Below are 24,335 nucleotides of genomic sequence, written 5' to 3' on the forward strand. Positions count from 1 at the left end.
CCTCGCCTACCCAGATCAGAGATGCCTCGCGGCCTTCATTCACGAGGGGGTCTGACACAGAGAGTACTTACTCAGGCGACGGGGCTTGGCGACACCACTAGACACCTCTTAGAGCAGGATCACAGAGTTCTTCCCATCGAGTGATATTGATCGACCAGTCTCTAGCTGCAAACGTGACAGAGACCCTGACCTGATGACTGCAGCACAACACATGAGGCATCAAGGGGTCACACAGATCACCTTTTTTTTTTTTTTCAAAAAATAGATTTCTATTAAGAAAGAAAGAAACTCGCTAGAGCAAGCTCTGAGCGAAAATACAACATCATGAAATCATGAGGATAAATAAAACCCCCTCAAAGTGAGGTGGAAAACAACCAAGGCTGAGGCTGAAAGTGCCACCTCAACCTTGTAGGAGTCTCAGAGAAGAAAGGAGAGTCCTTCCATTCCCTGAAGAAAGAAGCCCTCCTAGCTGAGGCTGCACGGGAGTCTCCCTGTATACTCATCCATACGGCCATCAAAGTATGTACAGTGTCTGTCCAGATACTAGCCAAAGTGTGCAAGGGATGAACCTAAGTACCCTCCATGGCCTCTGTACATCTGGCCCTCCAAATATGCCAGGATGCTATGCTCTCTAAAATCTCTCAAGAAGTATCCACCGAGGCATGTACATCTGTAAAAGGAAGGTGTGGTACCACATCCAACGAACAGGACTCAATCTGATGACGTCGAACCAAAATGGCTTGAGAGGAGTCAAGTCTCTCATAGAATACCTGAGGCCGTGTAAGAGAAAGCCAAGCCACTGAGCCCCATGTCATAAAGAATGGGGAGTGGGCAAAGTGACTGAAAATCCTGGCTACCCCCATCCAAATCATCCTCGCCTGTCTGCAGTCCCATAAACAATGCTGAATAGTCTCTGAAGCAGAGAGGCAACGAGGGTCGGCTCCGAACCTGGATCTCCAAAGGTTCAGTGCAATCCCACCATGGATAGAAAGCCAAAAGAAAAGAGTGATCTTTCTATTCCTGTGGGATTTTGAGAGTCTTCTCCAAAAGCACGTTTGTAGATCCGCAGTGATATCAAATGTCTCCCAATGAGGAACTCTGGAAGGTCTCCAACCTCTACCACTGAGCTGAAATCTCCTGGCATTACTGACCGTGTAACGAAAGAAGGGATGCTCTTCTCTCGATGCCCTACGTCAATCCACTCCCACTCTCCAGGGTCCCACTGCAAATACCTAATGGGAACTCCCTCGTAAAGCCAAAGCCTCCAAGACCCGGTGGAGAGAAGCCGGGGGTCTGGGTCGAGGAACCACTCTGAATCTGATCCCTGCACCAAAAGACCTACAACCCTGATAGGCTGAAAAGCAGACTCAAGCAAGATGTCCTCTGTGGATCTGAGCAATCTGCCACCATCTTGCACAGTAAAAACTAAAGCATCCTCCTGTGCATCTCGAAAGGCCAAAACCTGAAGCGGAACACTGCCTCTCGTAAAAGTACTTGCCCAAGTGGAGCAAGTGAGTGGCATATCATTTGTGTCTACTCACTCCTCTGGAAGGGCTGCCTCAATCTTCAAGATCCTCCCTGCACTCCCTCTGAGATGTCCTGTCAACTGAGACTTGGTCTCCTCTGGAAGCCTCTGGAAAGCTTTCCAAGACCCCAAAGATGATGCAGGTCCCCTCTGCCACCTGGACCACTGCATGTAGAGTGAGGCACCAAGTGGTCTGCCATGATCATCTAAAATACTGTCATTCCACATGATGGGTTGCCTATCAATCTCTTCACGAGAGGAAGGAGGAATCCTCCGAAGAGTGCTCCTAAAACTGGCCCATGCTTTCAGAATGGCAACCATGAGAGGGGACGAAGGTGATCTAAGGTGTGCTGTGGTGAAGATCCACCTAATACTGCTCATCCAGTCTCCTCTTGAAGAAGGTGTGCACCTCTGTATGTTGCTAATAAGAAAGGCCTTCCACGGTTCTTGCCCTGGCATAAGTCCCCGCACCACCATCTTGCAAAGTAAAGCTCTGCACTGCAAATCTGGATCAATAATATTGAGACCCCTGTAGGGAGGATGAGGGTCTCCCAAGCCACCCTGGCTAAGGTATCTGCTGTGCCATCAAGCCCACTCCAAAGAAAATTTCTGATCGGTCTCCTGAGCTAAGTGATGCAGTCCCTAGAATAGCACCAGCAAGAACAAACAAACCAGGCCTTGGCCAAGAGGACCTGGTTGACCACCACAACTCTAGAGGCAAGATCCAGCTTGGCTGAGCTTCAAAAAAGGAGCTTCCTCCTGATGCTCTCCAACACGGGAGCAAACTGCCGCGTGGAAGAAATATTAAAGCCGACCTGGCAGCCCAATGGATTTATGCCAATTTATTTGCGCCCCCGCCACCAAGCAAAATAAATCCAATGCTGTCCTGAAAGAAGTGAGCGTCTGTGGAGTGGCATCCAGGTAAACTGCTGTGTCATCTGCCAACTCACTGTCAAGTAACTCCTCTTCCCTTCTAATGGGAAGTCTCAGCCCAAAGATGTCAGATTGAGATCGAACATAGATACTCATAGCTTCGGCCACGAACAAAAAAAAGGAAAGGAGCAAGGGGGCATCCGTGATGGACTGATCTGGAAATCTGAAATCTCTCACCCTTTACCCCACCAATAAGTACCTGGCTGTGGGCTGATCTGTACAAGGAGGAAACACCTTTGATCCAAGCATCAGTAAAGCCAAAACGTAGAAGGGTGCCCTCCAAAAAACTCCAATCTACTCTGTGATAAGCTTTCTCAAAATCCAAAAGTAGAATGGCTAGATTCTGGCCGCTCTACATGGCCTACTCTGAAGCTTCCCAGAAAGAGAAAATGTTATAAAAAATGCTTCCGCCATGCACAAATCCTGTCTGAGTGTCATGAATAAGATTTGGGAGAAGGGGCTGCAATCGGAGGCTGATTGCCTTGACCAGAATCTTGTAACAAGTCCCCAGAAGTGTGATAGGCCTCCACTGGGACACTAGATTTCGGCAACCTCCTTTTGGGATAAGGTGGATGAGACCTTCTGTAAGTGACCCGGGCATCTCACCAGAGTCCCAAATGCCCTGCAGGGCTGAAGTAATGTAGTTTCCAATCAAATCCCAAAATGCAATGAAAAAAGAGGAGGTAAGGCCATCCGAACCTGGGCACTTGCCCTTGTGAAGGGCTGAAAGTGCAGTCCAAAACTCTGTGTTGGTGAAAGGTACATCAAGCAAAACATGCATATCCGCCGGTTTCACCAACAAAGGGATGCTCTGCTAAATAACCTGTCTAGCATCCTCTCTATCCTGTGTCTTAGGATCAGCAGTAAGAAGGGCGGCATAGAAATCTGAAGCTATGCGCAAGACATCATCAGGATCTGTCTGTAAAACCCCATGTGAGTCAATAAGTTGGGATACACTCTCTCTACTATGTCTAGGGCCAAGAGTAGAGAAAAAGTGTTTCTTGACTCTACCACCCATCTGAATATAGAAGGACTCTCGTGCATGAAAGGCATACTCTGCTCTCTGATCAAGCAATACCTGCTGATGAGCCCCTGCTGCAGCAAGGCGCTCCTGAATCCAAGCATCTGAAGGCCATTTTTGCTCTTCCCTCTGCAAAGCTGCCAACTCACGTATGAGAATATCTCGTCTCTTGGTACGACCAACTGAGAGGTAGAAGTCGCTAATACCAGAAAGGGCAGCAGCTACTTGTGATGGCAATGGTTGCCCACCCTGGACATGAGAAATCCATATCTGCAGGGCTGCCTCTGTAAGGTCCTCCTCTGTGTACAAGGCATCTGGAATCCTGATGCTGGCAGATCGGCCTCTCAAGTGAGGCTCTGAGATAGCCAGCACAACAGGAAAGTGGTCTGAAGTGAAAACCCCAGCAGCAATGCATACCAATCCACCTCTGTCAAGTGCCCAATCATCTAGATAGAATCTGTCAATACGTGCATGAATAGGCATTTGCTGCCTCGTGTTCGACCAAGAGAACAGGAGGGACTGTGGCTGAATAAGAAAGGCATCGTCCAACCAAGTATCTCTGCCACAATAGTGAAAAAGGAAGGCATCCCAAGTTGCTCTCTCCAAAGAGTGAAGTTCTCCTTCTCTACCCCCTTTTTTGTCTGAAGGTAACTCAACCATATTAAAGTCACCTCCAATCACCCATGAATCCGCAATGGGGGCCCAGGAGAGCAAATCCTTCCACATAAAGACACGTTCCCCTCTAATGTTGGAGGCATATAGGTTAAGGAAACTAACCTTGCACCCTCCAATCAAGAGAATAATCCACTGAGCTCTAGAGGGAATAATGACTCCGTGCCCAACAACCAAGGGGAGAACCGACTACGAAACTGAAATAAAAGTGCCCCCTCTGGTGCCCAAGGCCGGGGACCAAAAAGTATGACTAGAAAGCAGTTTGCCAGACTCAGAGCAATCACTGGCGTGCAATTTGTGTTCCTAGATAAAAAGGATATCAATAGCGCCTCCAGTGACACCTGGATGAAGCTGATTCCGGATCAGCTGCCCACGGCGACGGTGTGGAACTCCGCCTAGGCCCTGTATGTTCTAGCTGACTATCCTCATCGACAGGAGGATGCTGGATGGAAAGGCTTACCCGACCTAGTAGAGGAGACCAGCTTTCCCTGGGCCGAAACACTCCTACTGAGGGCAGGAAACTCAACAGGTGAAAGGATCCCTACACCTGCTGAGGGGGAGGCCTTGTCAAAAGGAATCCCAATGACCGGGACCCCTAAGGTGGAGGGCACAAACTCCTCATCATCCATGAAAGTCGCCGACTCAGCCAGTGTCAAAAAAGAGTTCCTCAGAAGCAAGTCTGGCCGAGGAGTGCGAAAAAGACCTGCACTCGTGGAGGAAGGAGGAGAGGGACCTGCCAGGCCTCTATCAGCAAATCTGGAACTAGGAGCTGAGGAGGCCTGTAGCTAGGCTGAAGAAGGATCTGTAGTCCTCATCTGTGCACACACTCCCTCAGCTGTGACATGAACAGTCTGAGGGGGAGAAGTATCGGTAGCCCCCTCGTGATCAGAAACGAAAATGGTTGGGGCTGGTGCATCTGAAGGCCCCTCTTGATGAGGAACTGTAGTATCTGGGGCTGCAGCAGCATCCACCTCTGGAGTCTGGATGGCATTTGTATGAACCGGACCAAGGGTCTCCTCCTGAGGTAAAAGAGCCACTCTGACCGCTCTCTAGCGTGGTATTGGGAGTGCTGCAGGCTTTGGGCGCCCTGCTGCCCCTGGTGGTCCTAGGGTGCGCGAAGCAGGGCGCCCTGTTGCTCCTGGTAGTCCTGGAGTGCGTGGTACAGGCCGCAGGGGAGGTGCAGACGGGGTAGTACGTGGAGGAGCCGCACCAGAAGACCTCTTGGATCTTTTTCTCTTCCTTGGGCAATCTCTAGCAAAGTGCCCAAGGGTTCTGCAGATCCTGCACTGATCCTGTCTTCCTGCAATCTTGATTCTCTATCGAAAGAGAGAGCCATCTGGACACTGAATCATGATGTGGTCATCTGAGATGTTAGGGTCAGAGACAATGACCCTAACTCGAGGCACCCCATCCGCTTTGATTGCCTCTGCCGAGGAAGAAGGCATGCCAGGAAGGGGGGGAATCTCAGTGACCACTCCAAAAGTGGCTCCGATAGTAGCAAGAAGTCGATGGTAAACCTGAGGAAGACCAGGAAACCTAATGAACAGTGATGTGACCTGACTGTCCTCCTCGACCAGATCGAAGCCCAGGGTGTAGGGCAAAAGAAAAATCCTCCTCGAACCCAAAGCCAGGGGGTTAGCTTTGAGAACAAGGACTATGGACTTGTGGGAGTCGAAAATCACTTGGAGGAATCCACGTCCCAGAAGTCGAATATCCCTGAGGTGTGGGGCGAGATCTCCTGGTAACGCCGCCAGCATCCAGTCTCTAGCCTGTGATCTGGAAGGATGTGACCCAAAGATGCGGGCGAAAAGTGATGTGGAGCCCTCTAATTCCACATCTTTCTTGAGCTGCTGCAACTCGTCTTTTGAAAAAATGACGGTTCTCGCGGCCGGTGGAAGTGGACGGAGATTGGCTGAATGGGGATCCATTCACCAATCGAAGTGAAAAGGCCAATTCCAACATTGTTAAAGCTCCGTCCGTGAAACTACTACCCAGGACGCCCTGAAACGGGCGTAGGAAGGAGGAGAAATGAGAGGGTAGGAGAGAGGGGAAGAGACGGAGAGAAGAAGCGGAGGGGAGCTGAGATAGGAAAGAAGGGAGAGGGCTGACGGGGAAGGAGAGGGTAGGCAACAGAGAGGAAAAGAGGGGGGTTAGGAGGGAGGGAGGGGGCAGGCTAGGAGGGAGGAAGGGGGCTGAAGGGGGGGGAGGGAGAAGGTGGGCGGGGGAGAGGAAGGGAGGGGGCAGGTTAGGAAGGGAGGGGGCAGGGGGGTTAGAGAAAGGGTGGGGGAAGGGGCGGGGGAGGGAGGGGGCGAGGGAGGGGAAAGAGGGGGCGGGGGGGGAGAGGGAGGGCGGGGGAGGGAAAGGGGAGGAAAGGGGCGGGGGAGGAGTAGGGGGCGGGGGGGCAGCGGGAGAGGGAGGGTGGGGGAGAAAGGGGGCGGGAGAGGGAGGGGGCGGGGGGGCAGCGGGTGGGGGAGAGGGGACGGGGGAGGGGGAGGGTGCGGGGGAGGTGGGCAGCAGGTGGGGAGAGGGAGAGCGAGGAGGGAGAGGGAGGGGGCGGGTGGGCTGGCAGGGGGGGAGAGGGAGAGCGGGGAGGAGGAAGGGAAAGAGGAGGGAGAAGGGAGGGGGCTGGCGAAGGGGAGGGAGAGGAGGAGTAGCGAGGGGAGGGAGAGGGCAGGGGAGAGAGAGGGAGAGGGGGCTGGCTGAGAGGGAGAGGGGGGAGGGGGCAGCAGCTCACGGGGAGGAGCAGCAGCAGATCACATAGATCACTTTGGGGGACCTCTCGTCTCATTATTTAGACCCGGGACACGTCCCATGGGAGTCACGGTGGCTCTGGTCTTGCGTGAGCCTCCTCCAAGAGACCGAGATGCACGGCACCCCATGACAGACGCCAGCGTCCCATCACTGGCTATGCACCAGCCAAGGCGACATGACATACGGAGGATTCCGCTCCACTCTAGTCTTTTTCCTTTTCATTCACACCTAGATGTATTTAACTATGCATGATCAAACTTAGACTCAGCACGGGTGATGATGCTCGTTTAGTAGCTCCACCCTTACTGTGGTTTGTATCAGGTTTTCTTTCAGTCTCATAGACCCATCGGTCTTCCGAAGACTCTAATAAAATTTCTTTCTTTCTTTCTTTCTTTCTTTCTTTCTTTCTTTCTAGAGAGGCAGTGCTTCCGCTCGCACTTTCAGGATCCATGGACCAAGGGGTTGCTTTTTGACTCCTTGGTCCGTCTAACGGGGATGTACGGCAGCCCATGTTGGGAGCCAGACTTGTCGGATACAGAGTGGGCCCGTGTGGAGCGGCTATAGGTTCTCATGTTATCATGGATGATTTGTGGTAAGCCATCCGTTCCTCACCAGATCATTCAGGCTGAGTTTGGGTCACCCCCATTGGAGCTAGATGCTGCATTTCAGGTCATCATGTATCTGTACCGAGTTAGGGAGTATGGGGATTACACCTTTGGGCGTAGTAGGCTACCATGGCTAGCATTGTCCTCTTCTATGGCACTTGCAGCAGGAGGGGACTAGAGGTGCTGGTATGCACTCACAGAGAGATGGTTTGAGTGACAGGGGCTCCACATGGATAGACTACCTCCCTTCTAGTACAGCATGGATGCTCCTTTTTCTCCCCTCCTATCACATGAGGTCAACCAGGTTATCCATGAGGATCTCTTACATCTACATACATTTCAGACCTGGTTGGGACCGAGTGAACTCCCAGCTTAGCTTCTACAGAGCTCACTCATTACATATCACAGAGGAGGGTTTCATTGACCCCCAAGGATACACACAGATCTACTTACCCCACTCACTGAGGATCTCTATTGGGCAGTTTTGGGTCTCTTCACATAGACTTCATATCGAGAGCGGCAGAGCAGAGCGACTACCCAGGGAGAGGCGCATATGCACATTATGTGACATGCAGGAGGTTGAGACAGAGGAGAACTTTATCTTCAGGTGTCTTATTTACTATATGAGATCCAAGGGCGTTTCTATTGCCTCTTTAAAGATAGCTCTGGGATTTTGGCCCAATTCCTCTCCTACCCAGACCAGCAATGTTTGGCAAGTTTCATTCATGAGGTACTCAGACATCACGAGAGGATACTTCGAGTACGGAGACAGGAGCAGACTTTTTCCTTGGTTGATCCCTCTCAGAGCTCTTCAGTCAGATTACATGGACCCTCATGAGACGAGGCCTCGACATGACTGTGACCCGGAGCCAATGACCCGATAGTTCAGACAGAGGGTTGACACACAGATCACACTTGGGGACATCCCCTCCCGGTTTAGAGTCGGAGCCCGACTGACAGGGGTCACGGGAGCCCTAGTTAGACGCAAAGCTATGACCAGGAGATGGGCCAGGGCTGCACCCGTGAGTGGCCGACAACACTCTATCGCCGATTTCATGCCTCCATTGCCTCATCCACCCTGATGTCCTGATGATGATGATGAGATTGATATATAGTCGACCACCGACATGACTATGTTGTACTTAGGACTTAGTCCTACCATTCTGCAGTTTTGGCATTTTGCATCGGTGTGGATGCTCGTTTAGTAGCTCTACCACCACAGGTCGTTTGTACCAGGTTTTCATAGTCTCATAGACCCATCGGTCTTCCGAAGACTTTAATAAACTTTCTTTCTTTCTTTCTTTCTTCCACTCTCGCTCTCTCTTTTTCTCTCTCTCTCTCTCTCTCTCCCTCTCTCCCTCTCCATACATGTGTCTCTCTATAATATTTATCTATACTTACTCTCTCCCTCTCTCTCTCTCTCTCACTCCCCCCCCTCTCCATACATGTGTGTGTGTTGAGTCATTGCTATATCATTAACGCAACGACTGACAACTCAGTGAATTCCTAAGTCGCTGCTTTATGGTTAACGCTACGACGAAGTCTTCGGGCTGATGTAGACTTGGGTTGGGATGGTTCTCTCTCTCCTACAAACTGCCGGTACGTACTAGAGGTGTAGTTGAAGAAGAGGGAAGGCTGACATGACAGGATCTGCAGTGCGAGTAGTCGTCACCTTCTTTGGAAGACACCAGCAAACTTGAGACACTGTGCGATAGCTAAAATATGCCTGGACGTCTTTTTGTCCCTTTTTTTCCCAATAGATAGATGTTGACAAGCGGAAGGGGTTGAATGGGTCTATTGTGGACCAGCCAACATCCCTTCGTAAGAGTCAACTGAGCACCCTACTTGGTCGAGCTAGATAAGCTGGTGACTGAGCATCCTACCTTGCCGATCTAGATAGGTTGGCCAGGCCTAGTTGCCCCTTTCTGCTAGTTTTTTACCGTTTGGGCAACATCATGTCAGCCCCACGTGGACGAATCTGCTGTGCAGGCTGGGTCTAATCAACCCTAAGAAGGATATATGCGACTCACTATCGTGTGCCATCTCTTGTCACTGTCTACGGTCATCCCGAATAGTCACTAAAAGACTGCCATAGGTTCTGAGCTGTCCATCTAAGGGACAAGGAAAGTTCTTTTTTGTTCTTGCACTCTAGAACTGATCAAGAATTTTTGGAGTTGTGCGTCTTTGCAAACAGGGGAAATCCTTCTTCCTATTCTTCCATTATCTTGACATACTGGTGCTTTTTATATTTTCATTGCTTGATTAGTGGATGCATGGCTGGAACTTTGTAGGAGGATACCTAAAACTAGCCTATGTCTTGGGTGCGCTAGCATCTATAGAAACTTCCTTAGAAAATATGCAGTGCAAGTAAAAGATGCATGGCATCCTTCCGAACAAGGGTCCTGAGATTGTCAAAGTATCTAGGGACTTATGTTTGATCATAGAGGCTTCTCATTGCTGGTATGACTAGCCTTGCCTCTTTTTAGAGAATCTTAGGCTAGGCTACTATCTTGAAAGGCTCCTTGGTCCTTGACTTCAGGATGGCATGGAATTACAGCTTGTGCTTGTGGATCTGTGGCTTTGGTAGATGAAGTGCTTCCTCATTCAGCTTTGTGGCCATTGGGGGTGGCTGATCTATCGCAATGCTGCTTTGCAGAGGGGTTGAGTGTCATGAAGTTGAGACACCCAAGCACTTTCTGGTTGGTCAATATACGAAAACTCAATTGCTCTTGCTGGTAGAGCACCTAGCTGGAGTGCAGTGATAGAAAACTGCATTGGCTATTGTTTGTAAAAAACCTTGTGGCAGGAGAGGTCTTTGTGGGCTGCCATCTCCTACGTCACATACTATTTGCTAAAATATCAGGACTGGGAGGGTGCATAGATACTTGCATGACCTGCTGCTGTCTGGTATGTCATATACTATTTGCTAAAATATGGGAACCGGGAGGGAATATAGATGCTTTCATGACCTGCTGCTCTAGAGATTAGGAAGTTTGGGAGTTTTGTGGGCGTTGTCTATTATCAGAACACAGTCAGGAAGGCATGCTCATTGTAGTCAAATGACTTGATTAAATGTACACATTAAAGCGTTAGCAGTTCTCACTGCTGTTTGAGTTGTTACTAAAATCAAACATGTTCTAGACTGGGAGACATGAGTATTTCAAAGAGATTTCTTGACAGATGGACCTGATCTTGTTCATTATGAAGCTTGCTATGTCCAAATATGGACATCATCTTGTACATTATGAAGCTTGTTATGTCCAAATATGGCCTGTGTCGACAGATCCATAGTCATCACACTAGCTGCACGAGCAAGCCAATAAGTCAGTTCATTGATAAAAGTTTGCAAAATAAGTAACTTCATTATGCGTTTTTATGTTGAAATAAGATGAGCATTCACTGTCATGTAAAAAGACCCCATATTTGACTTCATATGGAAGATTTTCCTGGAGGTGCTGTTTGGGACAGCAAATATTAATGGTTTTTTCATCATTGAATTGTAATCTCTGTACTTTTCTTCTCTTTTGGTCCATGCTATCCTGAGACTTTATTAGAGTTGTAGTTGTGAGACTCCTTTGTTAAAGAAACAAGCTAATTTGCAATTTCTTTCCCAGGGAGGGTATATTGTAAAAAAGCTTGCAACAACGACAGCGACAGCTGGGATGACTGTGAGTATTTCTTGTAAGAAAAGCAGTCTTCCAGTAATGACAGCTTTGTCAGCAAAAAAGCGCTGCTGGGTTCTACGATTTATGTATTTTTTGGGCTGCTAACATTTTCAGAAGATAATTTTATGAGGGAATCTTTCCTCTTCGCTTGTTTTTGTGTTCTCCTGGATAAATGATCAATTTCTGTGAAAATCATGATGACACATATTTTATAGTGTATCTACCTTGATGGAAACACATTGTCTACATGCTGAGAATGATCCTGTCGGACTACATACTTGTTGTCTAGAGCTTCCTGTTGAGCTTGATTTGTATTCAAAGCTACTCAAAAGCAAGGACTGGACTGCAAAGGTGGTGTACCTGAAATTTCTTGCAAATGAAGGGTGTATGCATCCATGCTGTCTTTTTTCTTTCTACTGCTTAATTTCGGTAGAGATTTGAGGCACATCTCTAATTTGTGAAACGTAGTAGACAAGGAAATGACAAAGCTTTGGCATAGAAGCCAAAGGAGACCAGATCTCTTTTGTGGGAACCTTTTTTTATTTGTGAAAGAAAAGTAGACAAGGACTACAAAACCTTGGCATAGAATCCAAAGGATTCTAAAGATGATTACTGGAGATATCATTCTTTGCTTGCACAAAATTTGGCCATATAAGATTTACCAACCTAAAGAGTTGGGGAAAGATAGTCCAGATGAAGATTTAAACTGGGACAGAAGTGTTGACTTGAAGAGAAGTTTTCTGGATTTCTTTTCAAGGAGGTAAATATCTGAAGGGGAGAAGAATGTTGCATCCCTCCTCATCCATGGCACTGGCGGCCGAGGGTGACTAGAGTTGTTGGTATGCACATACATGCAAATGGTTTGAGAGCTTGGGGCTCCACACAGATAGGGTACCTCCCTTCCAATACAATGTTGAGGCCCCCTCCATCTTGCTCACATATCACAAGGTGAACCAGGTCATGCGAAAGGATCTATTACACATTCAGGACTTGGTTTGCACCTCATGAGCTCCTTGTGAAGCTCAGCTTCTACAGGGACCTTTGCCTACAGATTTCAGCAGAGGACTTTATCGATCCGCCAGGATACACACGGATCCACCTCCTGGCGCACTTCGCTTTTAGATGCCCTATGTACTATGAGATCAGAGATCGCTATCACTGCCTCTTCAAGGATGGTTTCGGACCTCTATTTGGTTTCTTGTCCTTCCCATATCAGAGATGCTTGGCCCTTCATCCATGAGGCTGTCCGACATAGGGAGCGGGTGCTCAGGCCACGTAAGGTATATAGCCAGACTCCACTCAGAGCTTGATTACTGAGTTCTTCTAGCCAGAAAACACCGATTAATAGGACTCACGGAGACGACAACTACAAGGACCTGAGCCAGAGATACGTTAGACTCGCTATCGGATGAGGCACATATCACATTAGTGAACCTGCCCTCCATGCTCATCGGATTGAAGACATGACCTACAGGAGCAACAGTGGCACTTGTTTGCCGCGTGCAAGGCCATATCCAGGAGACCACAATGGACCACACATGTTGACAGCCAGTGCCCCGTCACAAGCTTTATGCCACCACACCAGCCTCGTACATCGTCGATCCCCCTCTTAGGGTTGATGCCCCTGACAACTGCCATCCTCTTCATGAGCTCGGAGAGAGTTTTCTCCCTATCTATCGATGCCGTTATGATAACGATTTTTGGGTGCATGACTCGATAGACCCGTGGGATTTCACATGGGGACCACAGATATATCCTTTCTCTTATTTGATATGGGGAGATAGACCATTGGAGTGACGGTAACACTTATCATATGGCAAGCTACCTCCTGGAGATTACAGAGGAGAGGGAGGGACCCAAACAGACTGATCATGCGGATCACGAACAACATTCCATTACTGCTTTTCTTCCTTGACGATGACATCACTCACCAGGTCTAGTGCCATTGACAGACGAGCTCATCTTGTCTATCCTCAGTCAACCAATGGAGTTAGACCCATAGACAACATACATAGGTCCCGTCACTCGTATGGATTGTTGATCGAGGGCCAAGGACCTCCTCTTTGTCCTTTGCTTTTGGGTCCTCTCTCTCACAAGCGACAATAGCTATTCTCTACTATGCATATGGAGGTCATGTTTTTAACGACACTCATCAGATTTAAACTGCACTATTTGTTATGTTTGTAGAGGATGAGTGTCAGCATGTTCCTGGATTCGTCTTGGAAGGCTTTGGAGAGGATTGTGATGCGGTGGTTGCAACTGGTACCTGATAACTCGGCTTTAGCATGCATTCTAGCTTGAGAGAATGACAATGATGGTCCTTGTGTATGGGTGTAACCCTTCTGCATATAGATCTGTGCTGGGCAAGCTGGGCCTATTATTGCCATTGTGTTGTGCTTCGCTATAGGTTAGGTCTGAAGATGTAATAGATGAAATTCCTGATATTATGGGAGATTTATATGTATGTAGATGAGAAACCAAAGAACATAATAAGGCTCGCAGTCCTATGTATGAAGGCAGCTCACAGCCCTAGGATGCAACACAGTTTTGGTTTTCAGATTTGAAGAAGATGAATTTGGGAGGCCAGAGTTAACATCTAGATATTGGAGGCTGGACTCATAAGAAGGAAGGTGTGATGGCAGTGGACATAGGGAAAAGGGAGGCCCCAAATGGCAAACTAAGAGTGAATCTAATTCAGAAAGTGATTTACTACATTTTTGCAAATGGCCAATTTAGATTCGGACCAAGGTAAACTGCGATTCCTAGTGACGAGGTCAAGGATTTCACAAGACATCTGCTTGGATTGCTTAATAAATGAAAAGATTGTTCCATGGGTGACAATTTGGTATGGTTTGACAGCCCTTGATTTTTTCAAAAAAGGAAAAAACATCACGTGCCATGGTGCGGTAATTTGGTATATTTGGCAGCCCTTGATACAACATATCCTATAGCACTGAAAAGTCTTTTTAGTATGTGCACAATGGTCCATGCATATTTTTGTGTGCTGCTTGGACATGTTGAAACAGCCAAAACCCCTCGACTAACAAAAGCTCAAATAATGCTTTAGATGATGGACGTCTCACTCCTTATACACAATCATGCATGGCAATGCACGAACATATATCCAATGAAATAGATATGTTTTTCTAAGTGATTGCTACTAATCAACATTCCATACAGTCGCATGCAATCCCAGTGGATAAGGAACGTTACAATGTATTCATACAGAAAGGAACATTATAATGTACATATTCATATTGTAAAGAAAAAGTTGCATAAAAAGCTTGGAAGGATCGCTACGATCACAAACAATGGGACACTAGGTCTGGCTATGATGGCCTGGTGGTTGGTCCCTGCATATGAGCAACTTTGTCTTCAATAGAGTTTATCACACCATATTTTGTGTGGAATTCAGCATTTGACAATGTCACAATGAAATCCCTGGTTAGTCTGTGTCGCTTATTGTAAACTTAGCCTTCTGGCCTCAAACCATCACGGTTATGGGGAAGTCATGGCTTCAAGTTAAATATACGCTCTTATTCTGGTGTCTCTGCTGTCTTATATTCTCTCGGATGTGCTTATCTAAGTGATTGGGCATGAATTCAGTTTAGTTCCACATAGGGGACAATTCTAACAATCAATGGCCTGATTCTCTGTAACTTTGAGTGAGGTTGATTTCACAATATCTAATGAACAGATCTGGACAGATACTTGATAGCAGAAATGCCCTCCCTAGTGCAAGAGAGTATAGGACTGGGCTGAGTGCTTTGTGTGACTTGATACTCTTTGGATAGAAAGCTGCAGTAGATAGTTCTGGTTTGCTGGAATTGGATGGATGCAACAAAGATCTAGACAAACCATTGCAATGGAAAGGATGACGAATCGGAGTGATGCGTTTCTGGCTTGACTTGTTCTCTCAGCATCTGCATCCACTTCCCAAATGCTAATCAGATGGGATTGTGTCGTGATATTTGTAGTGGATAAATCCTTAGCTTCCTAAAGGCTCATCAGATGGGATTGTGTCTTAGTAAATAGTCCTTAGCTTGTGAAACTTTCAAAAGACTTGTGGGATGGGTGGTTAACAATTTCAAGCCAGTTTGGGAAAAGGTTGATCTATTGATCTTATATGTAGAGACCCTGTGCTTCTCAGATGCTTCTCAGATCAGGAGTATTGTTCTTTGACCAGAGACAAGGGAGAGATGATTATTTTGTTTCAGACAGTTATGATCGATAGTGTTATTTAGAGATCTAGAGAGCCAAGGTTGCATAAAGGCTTATTCTGAAAATGTTTTCAAAAGAATTGTATTATGGCAAAATGGTGTTCTTGAAATGTGACATGCTTATCTAATCTCATTTCATTCATTCTTTGCGTTAGAGGATGAAGTATTCAGACTTAAAACAAAGTCAAGAGGAGCAGATTTATTGCTATGGAACTTGTAAGGCTTTCAAACTGCAAAAGTTATTGGTAGTTACTATGCAGGAAAGCATCACCTCTAGCTTTATTACTGCAATATATGTCCGTTGTCTCATTGTCTATGGCATTTCCCCTCTGTGTACTTATGTAGAAACATGGCTTTACTAATGAATATATGTCCATCATCTCATATTGTATAGGTTTTTATTTCAGCCATTTGATAATAATTTTAAGTTTATCATTTTTTGTGGTGGGATGTCAAGTCCCATTTTTCTTGTTTTTGTTTCTATTTCCTTTTTTCAGGAAACTTGGTTGATCATTTTCATTGACAGTGGGAATGGGCTTTATTTTGATGTTTTGTTGTAGGTAAAACTGATTGTAAGAGTATGTGCCACAAAGCTCCTGTGATTAAAGAGTATGAGTGGTCTGCACATTTGGATCGATCTCCAGGAACCCCAACAAAGTCACGGGTCCTCCCACATTTTCTCTCTCTTTTTTTACCCCTCTGTTTTTGTGTCTAATAAACAGGCACGTGTATGTTCATAGATAGACCGACAAAACAACAACGTAGCTTACATGATCCATAAAAAATAATTCCTGGATTGTGAGATTATTTATGTGATGAAAAATTAGGTCTAAGCTGACTTAATGGCTCAAAGAATTATGTTGTCTGCAGAATCCTCTGTCCCCATAAGATCATTCACATTCCTTTTAGGACTTTGAAAACCTGTATACACAATCATTGCATTTTCTTACTCTAAAACCATTTTGTAGTGCTCCACTGCTTTTGTCATAGAGATCTCGTGGTATATTGCCAATAATACTTTGACATGACATGGGTGCAGTTGTCATTTGCTATGTGTGGTTCATAGTTTTCAAGTTTTAGATGGCAAAATGAGTTGAAGCTGCATAGTTTTTTTTCCTTGTTAAAAGATTACTTTGAGCATTCTTTTGGAATCACACAGGCACACACATACCCTTTCAGTACAGCTTGGAGCCCCCATTGGTCTTGTACACCTATCATGAGGCAAACTAGGTCATCAAGGAGGATCTCCTACGGCTCCACACATATGGGACCTGGATAGCACTCCGTGAGCCGTTGGTAAAGCTCAGATTCTACAAAGATCATTGCTTGCAGATCTTAGAAAAGGGGCTCATTGATCCTGCTGGCTATACTCGGATCCATCTCCCAAATGTCTTGAGGATCTCGATTGGGCAATTTGGGGTATCCTCACATCAACTGCGTATTGAGTCAAGATGCTCAGAGGGCATTCCCTATGACGAATAGTTCATCAAGGAGGATCTCCTACGACTCCACACACATGGGACCTGGATAGCACTCTGTGAGCTGTTAATAAAGCTCAGATCCTACAAAGATCATTGCTTGCAGATCTTAGAGAAGGGTTTCATTGATCCTGCTGGCTATACTCGGATTCATCTCCCAAATGCCTTGAGGATCTTGATTGGGCAATTCGGGGTATTCTCACACCAACTATGTATTGAGTCAAGATGCTCAGAGGGAATTCCCTATGAGGGATAGTGCTTGAGGAAGGGGGGGGGGGGGGGGGGGTTGTTCCTACCACTTCCGGAAGTGTTACCGGAGGCCTAGGGCCACTGGTGCGAGGAGCAAGTAGAAATGTGCCAATGTATCATCAATGGTGCGTGGTGCGAGTGCTAGACAATGGTGTCAACGATGACGCGAGTGCAAGCGTGATGCAAACGAAGCTAAACGAGATCACAAGAGCCCTCCTTCAACATGAATGGAACAGAACTCAAGCCACATAACGCAGGGTCCGTTGTACCAAGTGAAGGGTGATGAAGAGGGGAACACACGAGGTGAAGGGGAGCTAGAGTTGCGAACAGAGGTGGAGGGAAGCATAGTATTGAGAGAAGAAGAGAAGTACACCAAAAGGACACCACAATGATACACTAGGCGAGCTCTTGACTCAAGTCTTCGTGTCACTCTCCTGTTTCCCCTTACAAACATCGAATGTCCCTCCCCCTCGTTTCCCCACACATTCCATCCTCTCCGCTACCAATGGAGGGTCCCTTCTTCAGCTGAGAGCCTTCTCCCCTTCTTCCCATTGGTGGTGTCTTGATCTCCCTTAGCCGTTCCACTTAGCCCATGTGCACCTCCCTATGGTCCACTGCACTATTCCATGTGCGCCGCTAAGCCCTCTGACTACTGGTCGGTGCAGACTTATCTTTTCATGTGCAGCTCCTAGCTGCCCCTCTGCACCACCATTTACATAGTTATGACATGATTGCTTAGGTGGACTTGTGAGATCTTGTTGTCGTACACAAGTGACCATGGTTATCTCAAGTTGACATAGTTGTCACCATGGTTGTCACCTTGTGAGATCGCTGACATAGTTGTCACATGGTCGACATGTTGACATAGTTGTCACATGGTTGTCACCATGTTACGTAGCCGACATAGTTGCACATGGTTGGAATGGCTTGAACTTCAACAGTTCTCCCGCCACTATCATTCACTATCCCGGTGAATGGGTGAATTAGAATACAAGGCTAGTGGCATAGCGGAGTTAAAAGGGCGTGACCTTTTAAAAATTAGAAGGGCTCGTGGCCCCATAACACGAAACAAATTAAACCAATGGCTCACGGCCTTACATCGGAAACGAGTAACTGAAATAAAAGAGTATGTAAGAGTATGCTCATGGCCTTACAATGGATGAAAGTGACCCAAGATGAAGAGAGCAACACTATGCTATATACACTTGCTATGTAGAACTGTAAGTCCCCAGATACATCACCGAAAAAGAAAAAGACCTTGCTATGTAGAAAAGTAAGTCACTAGATACATCACCAAAGAAGAAAAAGACGGCTACGTCCATGTTCAGGAGCAAATGCTTGCTGGATCACATGAAAAAAAGTAAACCAAAAACTCCCACATACAGAAGTGAGAGATCCTTGATCATAGGGAAGGAAAACCAAGTCTGATGCTGAGAGAGCAACATGGAGATGTAGATCCTCCTGATCGTGTATCTTCCTGCTGCTCCTCCTCAATTGTGTCCACGATATTGCGTGAAGTTCTCATGCTTGCCCTTATATACATGATAGGCGGACTTGTAGTGATCATGGCGTGATTGGAGAAGGGCGAGCTCATCTTACAGAGAGGAAAGTTGTTGCTGCAAGGATTAATGGGATGCCTCGAGAGTGGTAGTCGTATGGCACTTTGTCATGGCTGCAAGCTCTGTTTGGACCTCGCTAATTCGAGTTTTAGGCGGCATCATGCTCCGATGTATGGCGGTCCTGGAGCATAGTAAGGTCCCCCTGCAATGCTGCCTGCTGAAGTGTGAGTGTCTGCTTTTCATTCCCCATTCCTCCTGCTCAAGGCAGTGCTTCTTTTGAAGCTCTTCCTGTTCTTTGTGCCAGAGTGCCTCCTTTGCTTCAAGCTGTGACTGCCATTCCTGCTATTGTGTGTGCGTGAGACACTTGTACTCCAGTCGTAGGTGCTGCTTCTGCGACAACATGCGCTAGGTATGTGTGGAGTTGAGAAGCACTGCACCAAGTTGAGTAAATGTGTCTGTGAAAAACTAGACTCTTCGAGAATGCAAATGTGTGCAATGCATGCAGAATTTAAATGCCAATTGGCCTTCCAATGGGAAAGAGCGCCCTCGTGAGAGTACTTGTTTCTATTTCGACCTACATGCAAGGAGTAGAGAGAATGCTACGTGAGATTCACAATGAAAGGGTGATAGCCTATTAATGTCCCTTGAGATCACTCAAGTTCCATCTTCCCATTTACACCTACTCTTATCCTATGACCCATGCACCTACCATTCAATGCACTCTAATGCACCCTTTTCCTTTCCTCTTGCCCCTAGGACCTAGACACGTGTGTGCACATCTTTATTACTAATCATTGGCCAATGTTACATAGTTTTTGCGGTACTATTTACACCGCTTGATCGATCATAATTACAAACATATAACCGCACCATCAAATTGGCGCCTAACAATAATAAGGTTCTAATGACTATTAATTAACTAAATAATCATTTCTCTTGTCATGACACTCCCTCCTGCTTGAATGAGCATAAGTCCTCTTTTGGATTATTGCTTGTCTCTTCCTCTTACGTGCACTTTCTCTTGTTACTTCTGCAATTGCATCGCCTCTTTATAATTTGCGAGTATCTGTGGAAAATCTGTAAAGAACTCTTCTTCCATCCATTGTGCATCACTAGCTGGCTGGTTTTTAAACTTCAGTAAATACATATATCTCTTCTTTCCACGAGTACTCTTCTCTTTATGGTACACGATCTGTTCCGGAGTAAGAACTTCAGTCCCATCTTCAAGTTCAGGTTCTTCTTGATGCTGAGTATCCAAAAACGCAGAAGTATCGCCATGGTATCTCTTCAAATTGCTCACATGAAAAATATTCTTCATATGCCAGTGGGCTGGTAATTTCAGCTCATACGCTATGGATCTTTCTCCCGGATATAAAGCTGCTGAAATCTGAAATGGACCATAAAACTTTGGTGCTAACTTGACATGTTTTGTACTTCCTCTCACTGACTTGATTCTTCTTTTATCAATCTTCAGTAAAACCCAATCATCCTCCTCGTAATAAACTTCTTTTATTTTTTTATTGGCTGCCTTGGATTGTTGAACCTGGACCTTCTTAATATGTTCTTTTACTTGCTCAATAACCTGTGACATATCCTCAGCAAACTGGTCAGCAGCAAAAATTCGCTCCCCCAAGTGTGTTATTGGAGTGGGTAAACATTGCCCATAGATGATTTCTTGGTGGAAGTATGATTGGCATTCTCACTTTGTCCATCTCCTTGAGAATGGAAGGCTGTAGTAAATTTCAGTTTGGTTTTGAGATTCTCTAATAGGGCTGTCCAAAAGTTGCTAATGAAACGGCCATCATTATTGGATACAATAGATTTTGGTAACCCATGTAACCTAAAGATTTCCGTCTTGAATAACCTTGCTGTTTCAGGAGCAGACAACTCCTTTTTACAGGGAATAAAATGAGCTTGTTTGCTCAGCCTATCTATAACAGTGAAAATTTGCTCAAACTGACCAACCTTGGGGAAACCTGACACAAAATCCATTGTAATATGCTCCCACCTTTCCGAGGGAATAGGCAAAGGCTGCAAACTCTCAATATTGTCAATGGTCCCTCTAATGCCTCTATGTCCAGAATATGGACTCGCATGTAACTCACTCATGACAATGTCCCTTGAGATCACTCAAGTTTCATCTTCCCATTTACACCTATCCTTATCCTACGACCCATGCACCTACCATTCAATGCACTCTAATGCACGCTTTCCCTTTCCTATTGCCCCTAGGACCTAGACACGTGTGTGTGCACATCTTTATTACTAATCATTGGCCAATGTTACATAGTTTTAGCGGTATTATTTACACCGCTTGATCGATCATAATTACAAACATATAACCGCACCATCAAATTGGCGCCTAATAGTAATAAGGTTCTAATGACTATTAATTAACTAAATAATCATTTCTCTTGTCATGACGGTGTCATCGAGGATCCGCTGCGCCACGTGCATAGATCGCTTCGCCCACGCATAGCGGTCCCTGTAACTCAACCTGTCTGCCTTGTCAAGGATCTGACCAAACTCCTCAAAAACACTTGCCATGGACCGATCTTCCAATTTGTCCTAATCCTCCATAGGTGCGAGGGCATCCATACTAAGAAAAAATGCAGGAGCTGTGGACCTGATAGAGCCAACTGTAAAGGCATTGCTCAAGGGAACTATCACTATCTGGTCGATGTCCTCAATATCCACGGGAGACCGTCTGCGCTTGAGCTCACTAAGGAGTTTTTGATAATCCCGTGTCTGCGCCTGCCACTGTGCCTCAATGGAGAAAGACTTCCGAGAGGATGATGCGATGTAGTGGTCCAACATATTGTTCTTCTGGAGAGGAGGACAATCAGCCTGAAGAGACAAGGTTGCAACTGCAAAAACAGTGGGACCTGCTCAAGGTGCAACTGTGTTAGGTAGTCTTGTCCGGTGTCGCCGAGGGGGTATAACTATAGTGACAGGAGTTGAAGACCATACTAGGAGAGGCGAGGAGCCTGCTATCCTGATGAAGGAGTGACAGTGGTAGCAGTCACTTTCAAATCTGTACTGAGAGGAGACTAGAGACCCAACCCGAAGATAAGATCAAAACCACTAGATTCGTGAGTTTGTTTTTGAATCACTATCAGAAGCAAGCATAGGTGGTCTATTCCTGGGCGTACTACATGCCTTGGAGGGGGAGAATGACCTTGGGGGGGAAACACTTGTCGAACTGATTGGTGTTGAGGTCTCCGGTGCTGACTCAGAGTCGTCCTTACATTTGGCACCTTTTGTTTGTGATCGTGTCACAGCGCCCAACACAACGCCAATCAAATGGGGGCTGTCGTCCTCCCCCACCACTACTACATCAACTATATTCACTTGGGATGCGGGTTCCACTCTTCCATTGGGACAATCTCTGGTGTAGTGGTCGTTTGTGTTGCACTGTGTACAAGAGGGTCCCTCGAACGGCTGTGTACAATCATCTTGGTAGTGGCCATACTCGCCACATCTGTAACACATGATGGGTCTTCTAAAGTTTATACCTCTGCCTGCACCTCCACGTCCACCTCAAGAATTACCCCTTCGACCATGTTGATAAGGGGGTCCATAGCCACCTCCCGACATAGGTGGTTGGTACTGTGCATAGTAAGGTTGAGGATAGAAATAAGTGGAACCAATTGAATTGGGCGCAAGAGCTTGGAGCAAAGGGGGAGTCGGAAGCAATGGAGGCAGCATGACAGGCAGAGGAGGTGGCTCAGATGCTCGTGCGAGAGGGAGAGTAGGAGGTACTCCTGCTGGGCCAGAAGTTATGGGTACCGTTCTATTGAGTGCAGCAACTAGAGGTTCCCCCGAGGTATACTCTGGAAGAAGCTTCCTTAATCCTTTGAGGTACCTACACTCATAGGCATCCTGTCCATGGATCTCACAAAATGTACAAAATGAGGTAGAAGTAGGTATCTTTCGCTTGGAGGGGCACTCAAAACCATGGTTAGAACCCTTGCATTGTGTGCACCAAAGACCACTTCGAATTTGGGCCTCAAAGGACGACTGGCCATCCACCTTTATTCTATCTTTCAGGCCTTCTTTGATTTCTTCTAACTCCTTCTTGAGTTGCTGCCATGCAGATGATCCCTTCTCTCTTGGGAGTTGGGTGGTCGTAGTCGTTGGTGAGGCAAAACTTAGCTGCGACCGTTTCATCTTGATAGCTTCTTTTAGGAAGTCTTGAAGTGAGGCATGTTCAGGGAGTTTATCAACCAACCTTATAGCAATGGTAGGGGGTAATGCTTTGAAAAACCATCCCTTCATGACAGCATCATTAGGTGGCACAGACATCTTTGCCGCCCAGACCCTCATCCTTGTGTACATCTCAGAGATGCTTTCTCCAGGCTTCATGGTGTCAGTGGATAACTCTTGGACAATCATGTGTTCGAATTTTTCCAACTTGAAAGTGCTTAAGAATTCCTCCCTTAGGTTTGTCCACGTCTCGAAGTGGTCAGGGGGAAATTGACTGTACCATACATCTGCGGCATCCTCCAATGAAGAGGGGAAGATGTGAAGGAACGCATGCTCATTCTCCACGCCTTTAGCTCTACATGCTGTGAGGAATTTCCTCACATGAGCTTCCACATCCTCATGGAGGTGGCCTTTGAACTTTTGAGTCTTCACGTGGACCTTGTTGAGTAGCTCGAGAAGTGTAGCTCTGTCCGCAGGACTGAGAACGGCCATCCCCACCTGAGAGGTTGGAGAAGATGCAAGAGTTGGAGGGAGTCTCGATGGGGCTGTAATGAGTGTTGGTGCTCCAGAGGAGGAGGCCACACCCACGACACCTCCTGTGGAGGACCACAATGGGGAAGTCACGACTAATGTAGCCATAGAGGAAGTGTACCCAGATGGTAGCGCATACGCGGAGGGTCTCAGTGTTGCAGAGGGAAAGGGTGAGAACATAGAAGATGTGGGGGTTAAAGAGGGTGGGAGAGCATTTGGGAAGGAGAGGGACGGAGTTGAAGTCATGGATGAGTAGGCAGTAGGGAAGGAAGGAGGTGGTGGAAAAGGCAGCACCGGTTTGGATGGAAAGGGAGATGAACCCATCATGGCAAGTAAAGGCATGGCCGGAGCAAAAGTACCCCCAAGTGGGATAGATGTAGAAGAAAGATTAGCTAGCAGCCCAGAGCTATGTCCAGCAGAGGTCGAGGCGGAAGCAGATGGAGCCACCACTCCAGCAGAAGAGGTGGTTGATGAAGACATCGTTGCAAGAGGAGGAGAGGGGCTGCCTCGACCTTGATGAGTCCTTGAGGAGCCCTCGTCCTTAGTACCCTCTTCTTTCACCTGTTCTCCGCTTTGCACTTCTTCTCCAGAGTCCGGATTTGACCACCAGGGTTCCTGTTGATCCAAGTCAATGAGAGTGTCGATGAAGTTACTTGCTCTGGCTACTGCTCCAATGGGCTCACTTTGTGCTCGAGTTGAGGACTTCGCTAACTTAGGTCGCACGTAATGCTTTTTGTACTGAGTTTGGTCTGCCGGAAGTCTCTTCTCCACTCTCCTCAAGTACCTCCTAGTTCTCTCACTCGCTCCTTCAAATGTTTCAGAACTACTCGGCATAAGACCTCTCTCTAGGACCCTAGATCACCACTTCACTTGTGCTACTCACCACCAGCAGTGTCCCACCGTGATCGCCATAAACTGTT

General features: G+C 46.8%; 1 protein-coding gene across 1 annotated transcript in view; it reads left to right on the forward strand.

The window, feature by feature from the left end:
- Positions 1-24,335, forward strand: part of LOC147890342 (defensin-like protein) — a 123,354-nt gene that overhangs the window by 34,984 nt on the left and 64,035 nt on the right. Inside the window, exons 2-3 of the mRNA XM_087390963.1 lie at positions 11,122-11,175; positions 15,953-16,056. Coding sequence (XP_087247089.1) covers positions 11,122-11,175; positions 15,953-16,056 — 158 coding nt within the window. The remainder of the gene's footprint in view (positions 1-11,121; positions 11,176-15,952; positions 16,057-24,335) is intronic.

Source organism: Dipteris shenzhenensis, chromosome 19 (assembly GCF_047967505.1).
Source record: "Dipteris shenzhenensis isolate YYH24624 ecotype China chromosome 19, Dip_SZ_1.0, whole genome shotgun sequence".
NCBI lineage: Eukaryota > Viridiplantae > Streptophyta > Polypodiopsida > Gleicheniales > Dipteridaceae > Dipteris > Dipteris shenzhenensis.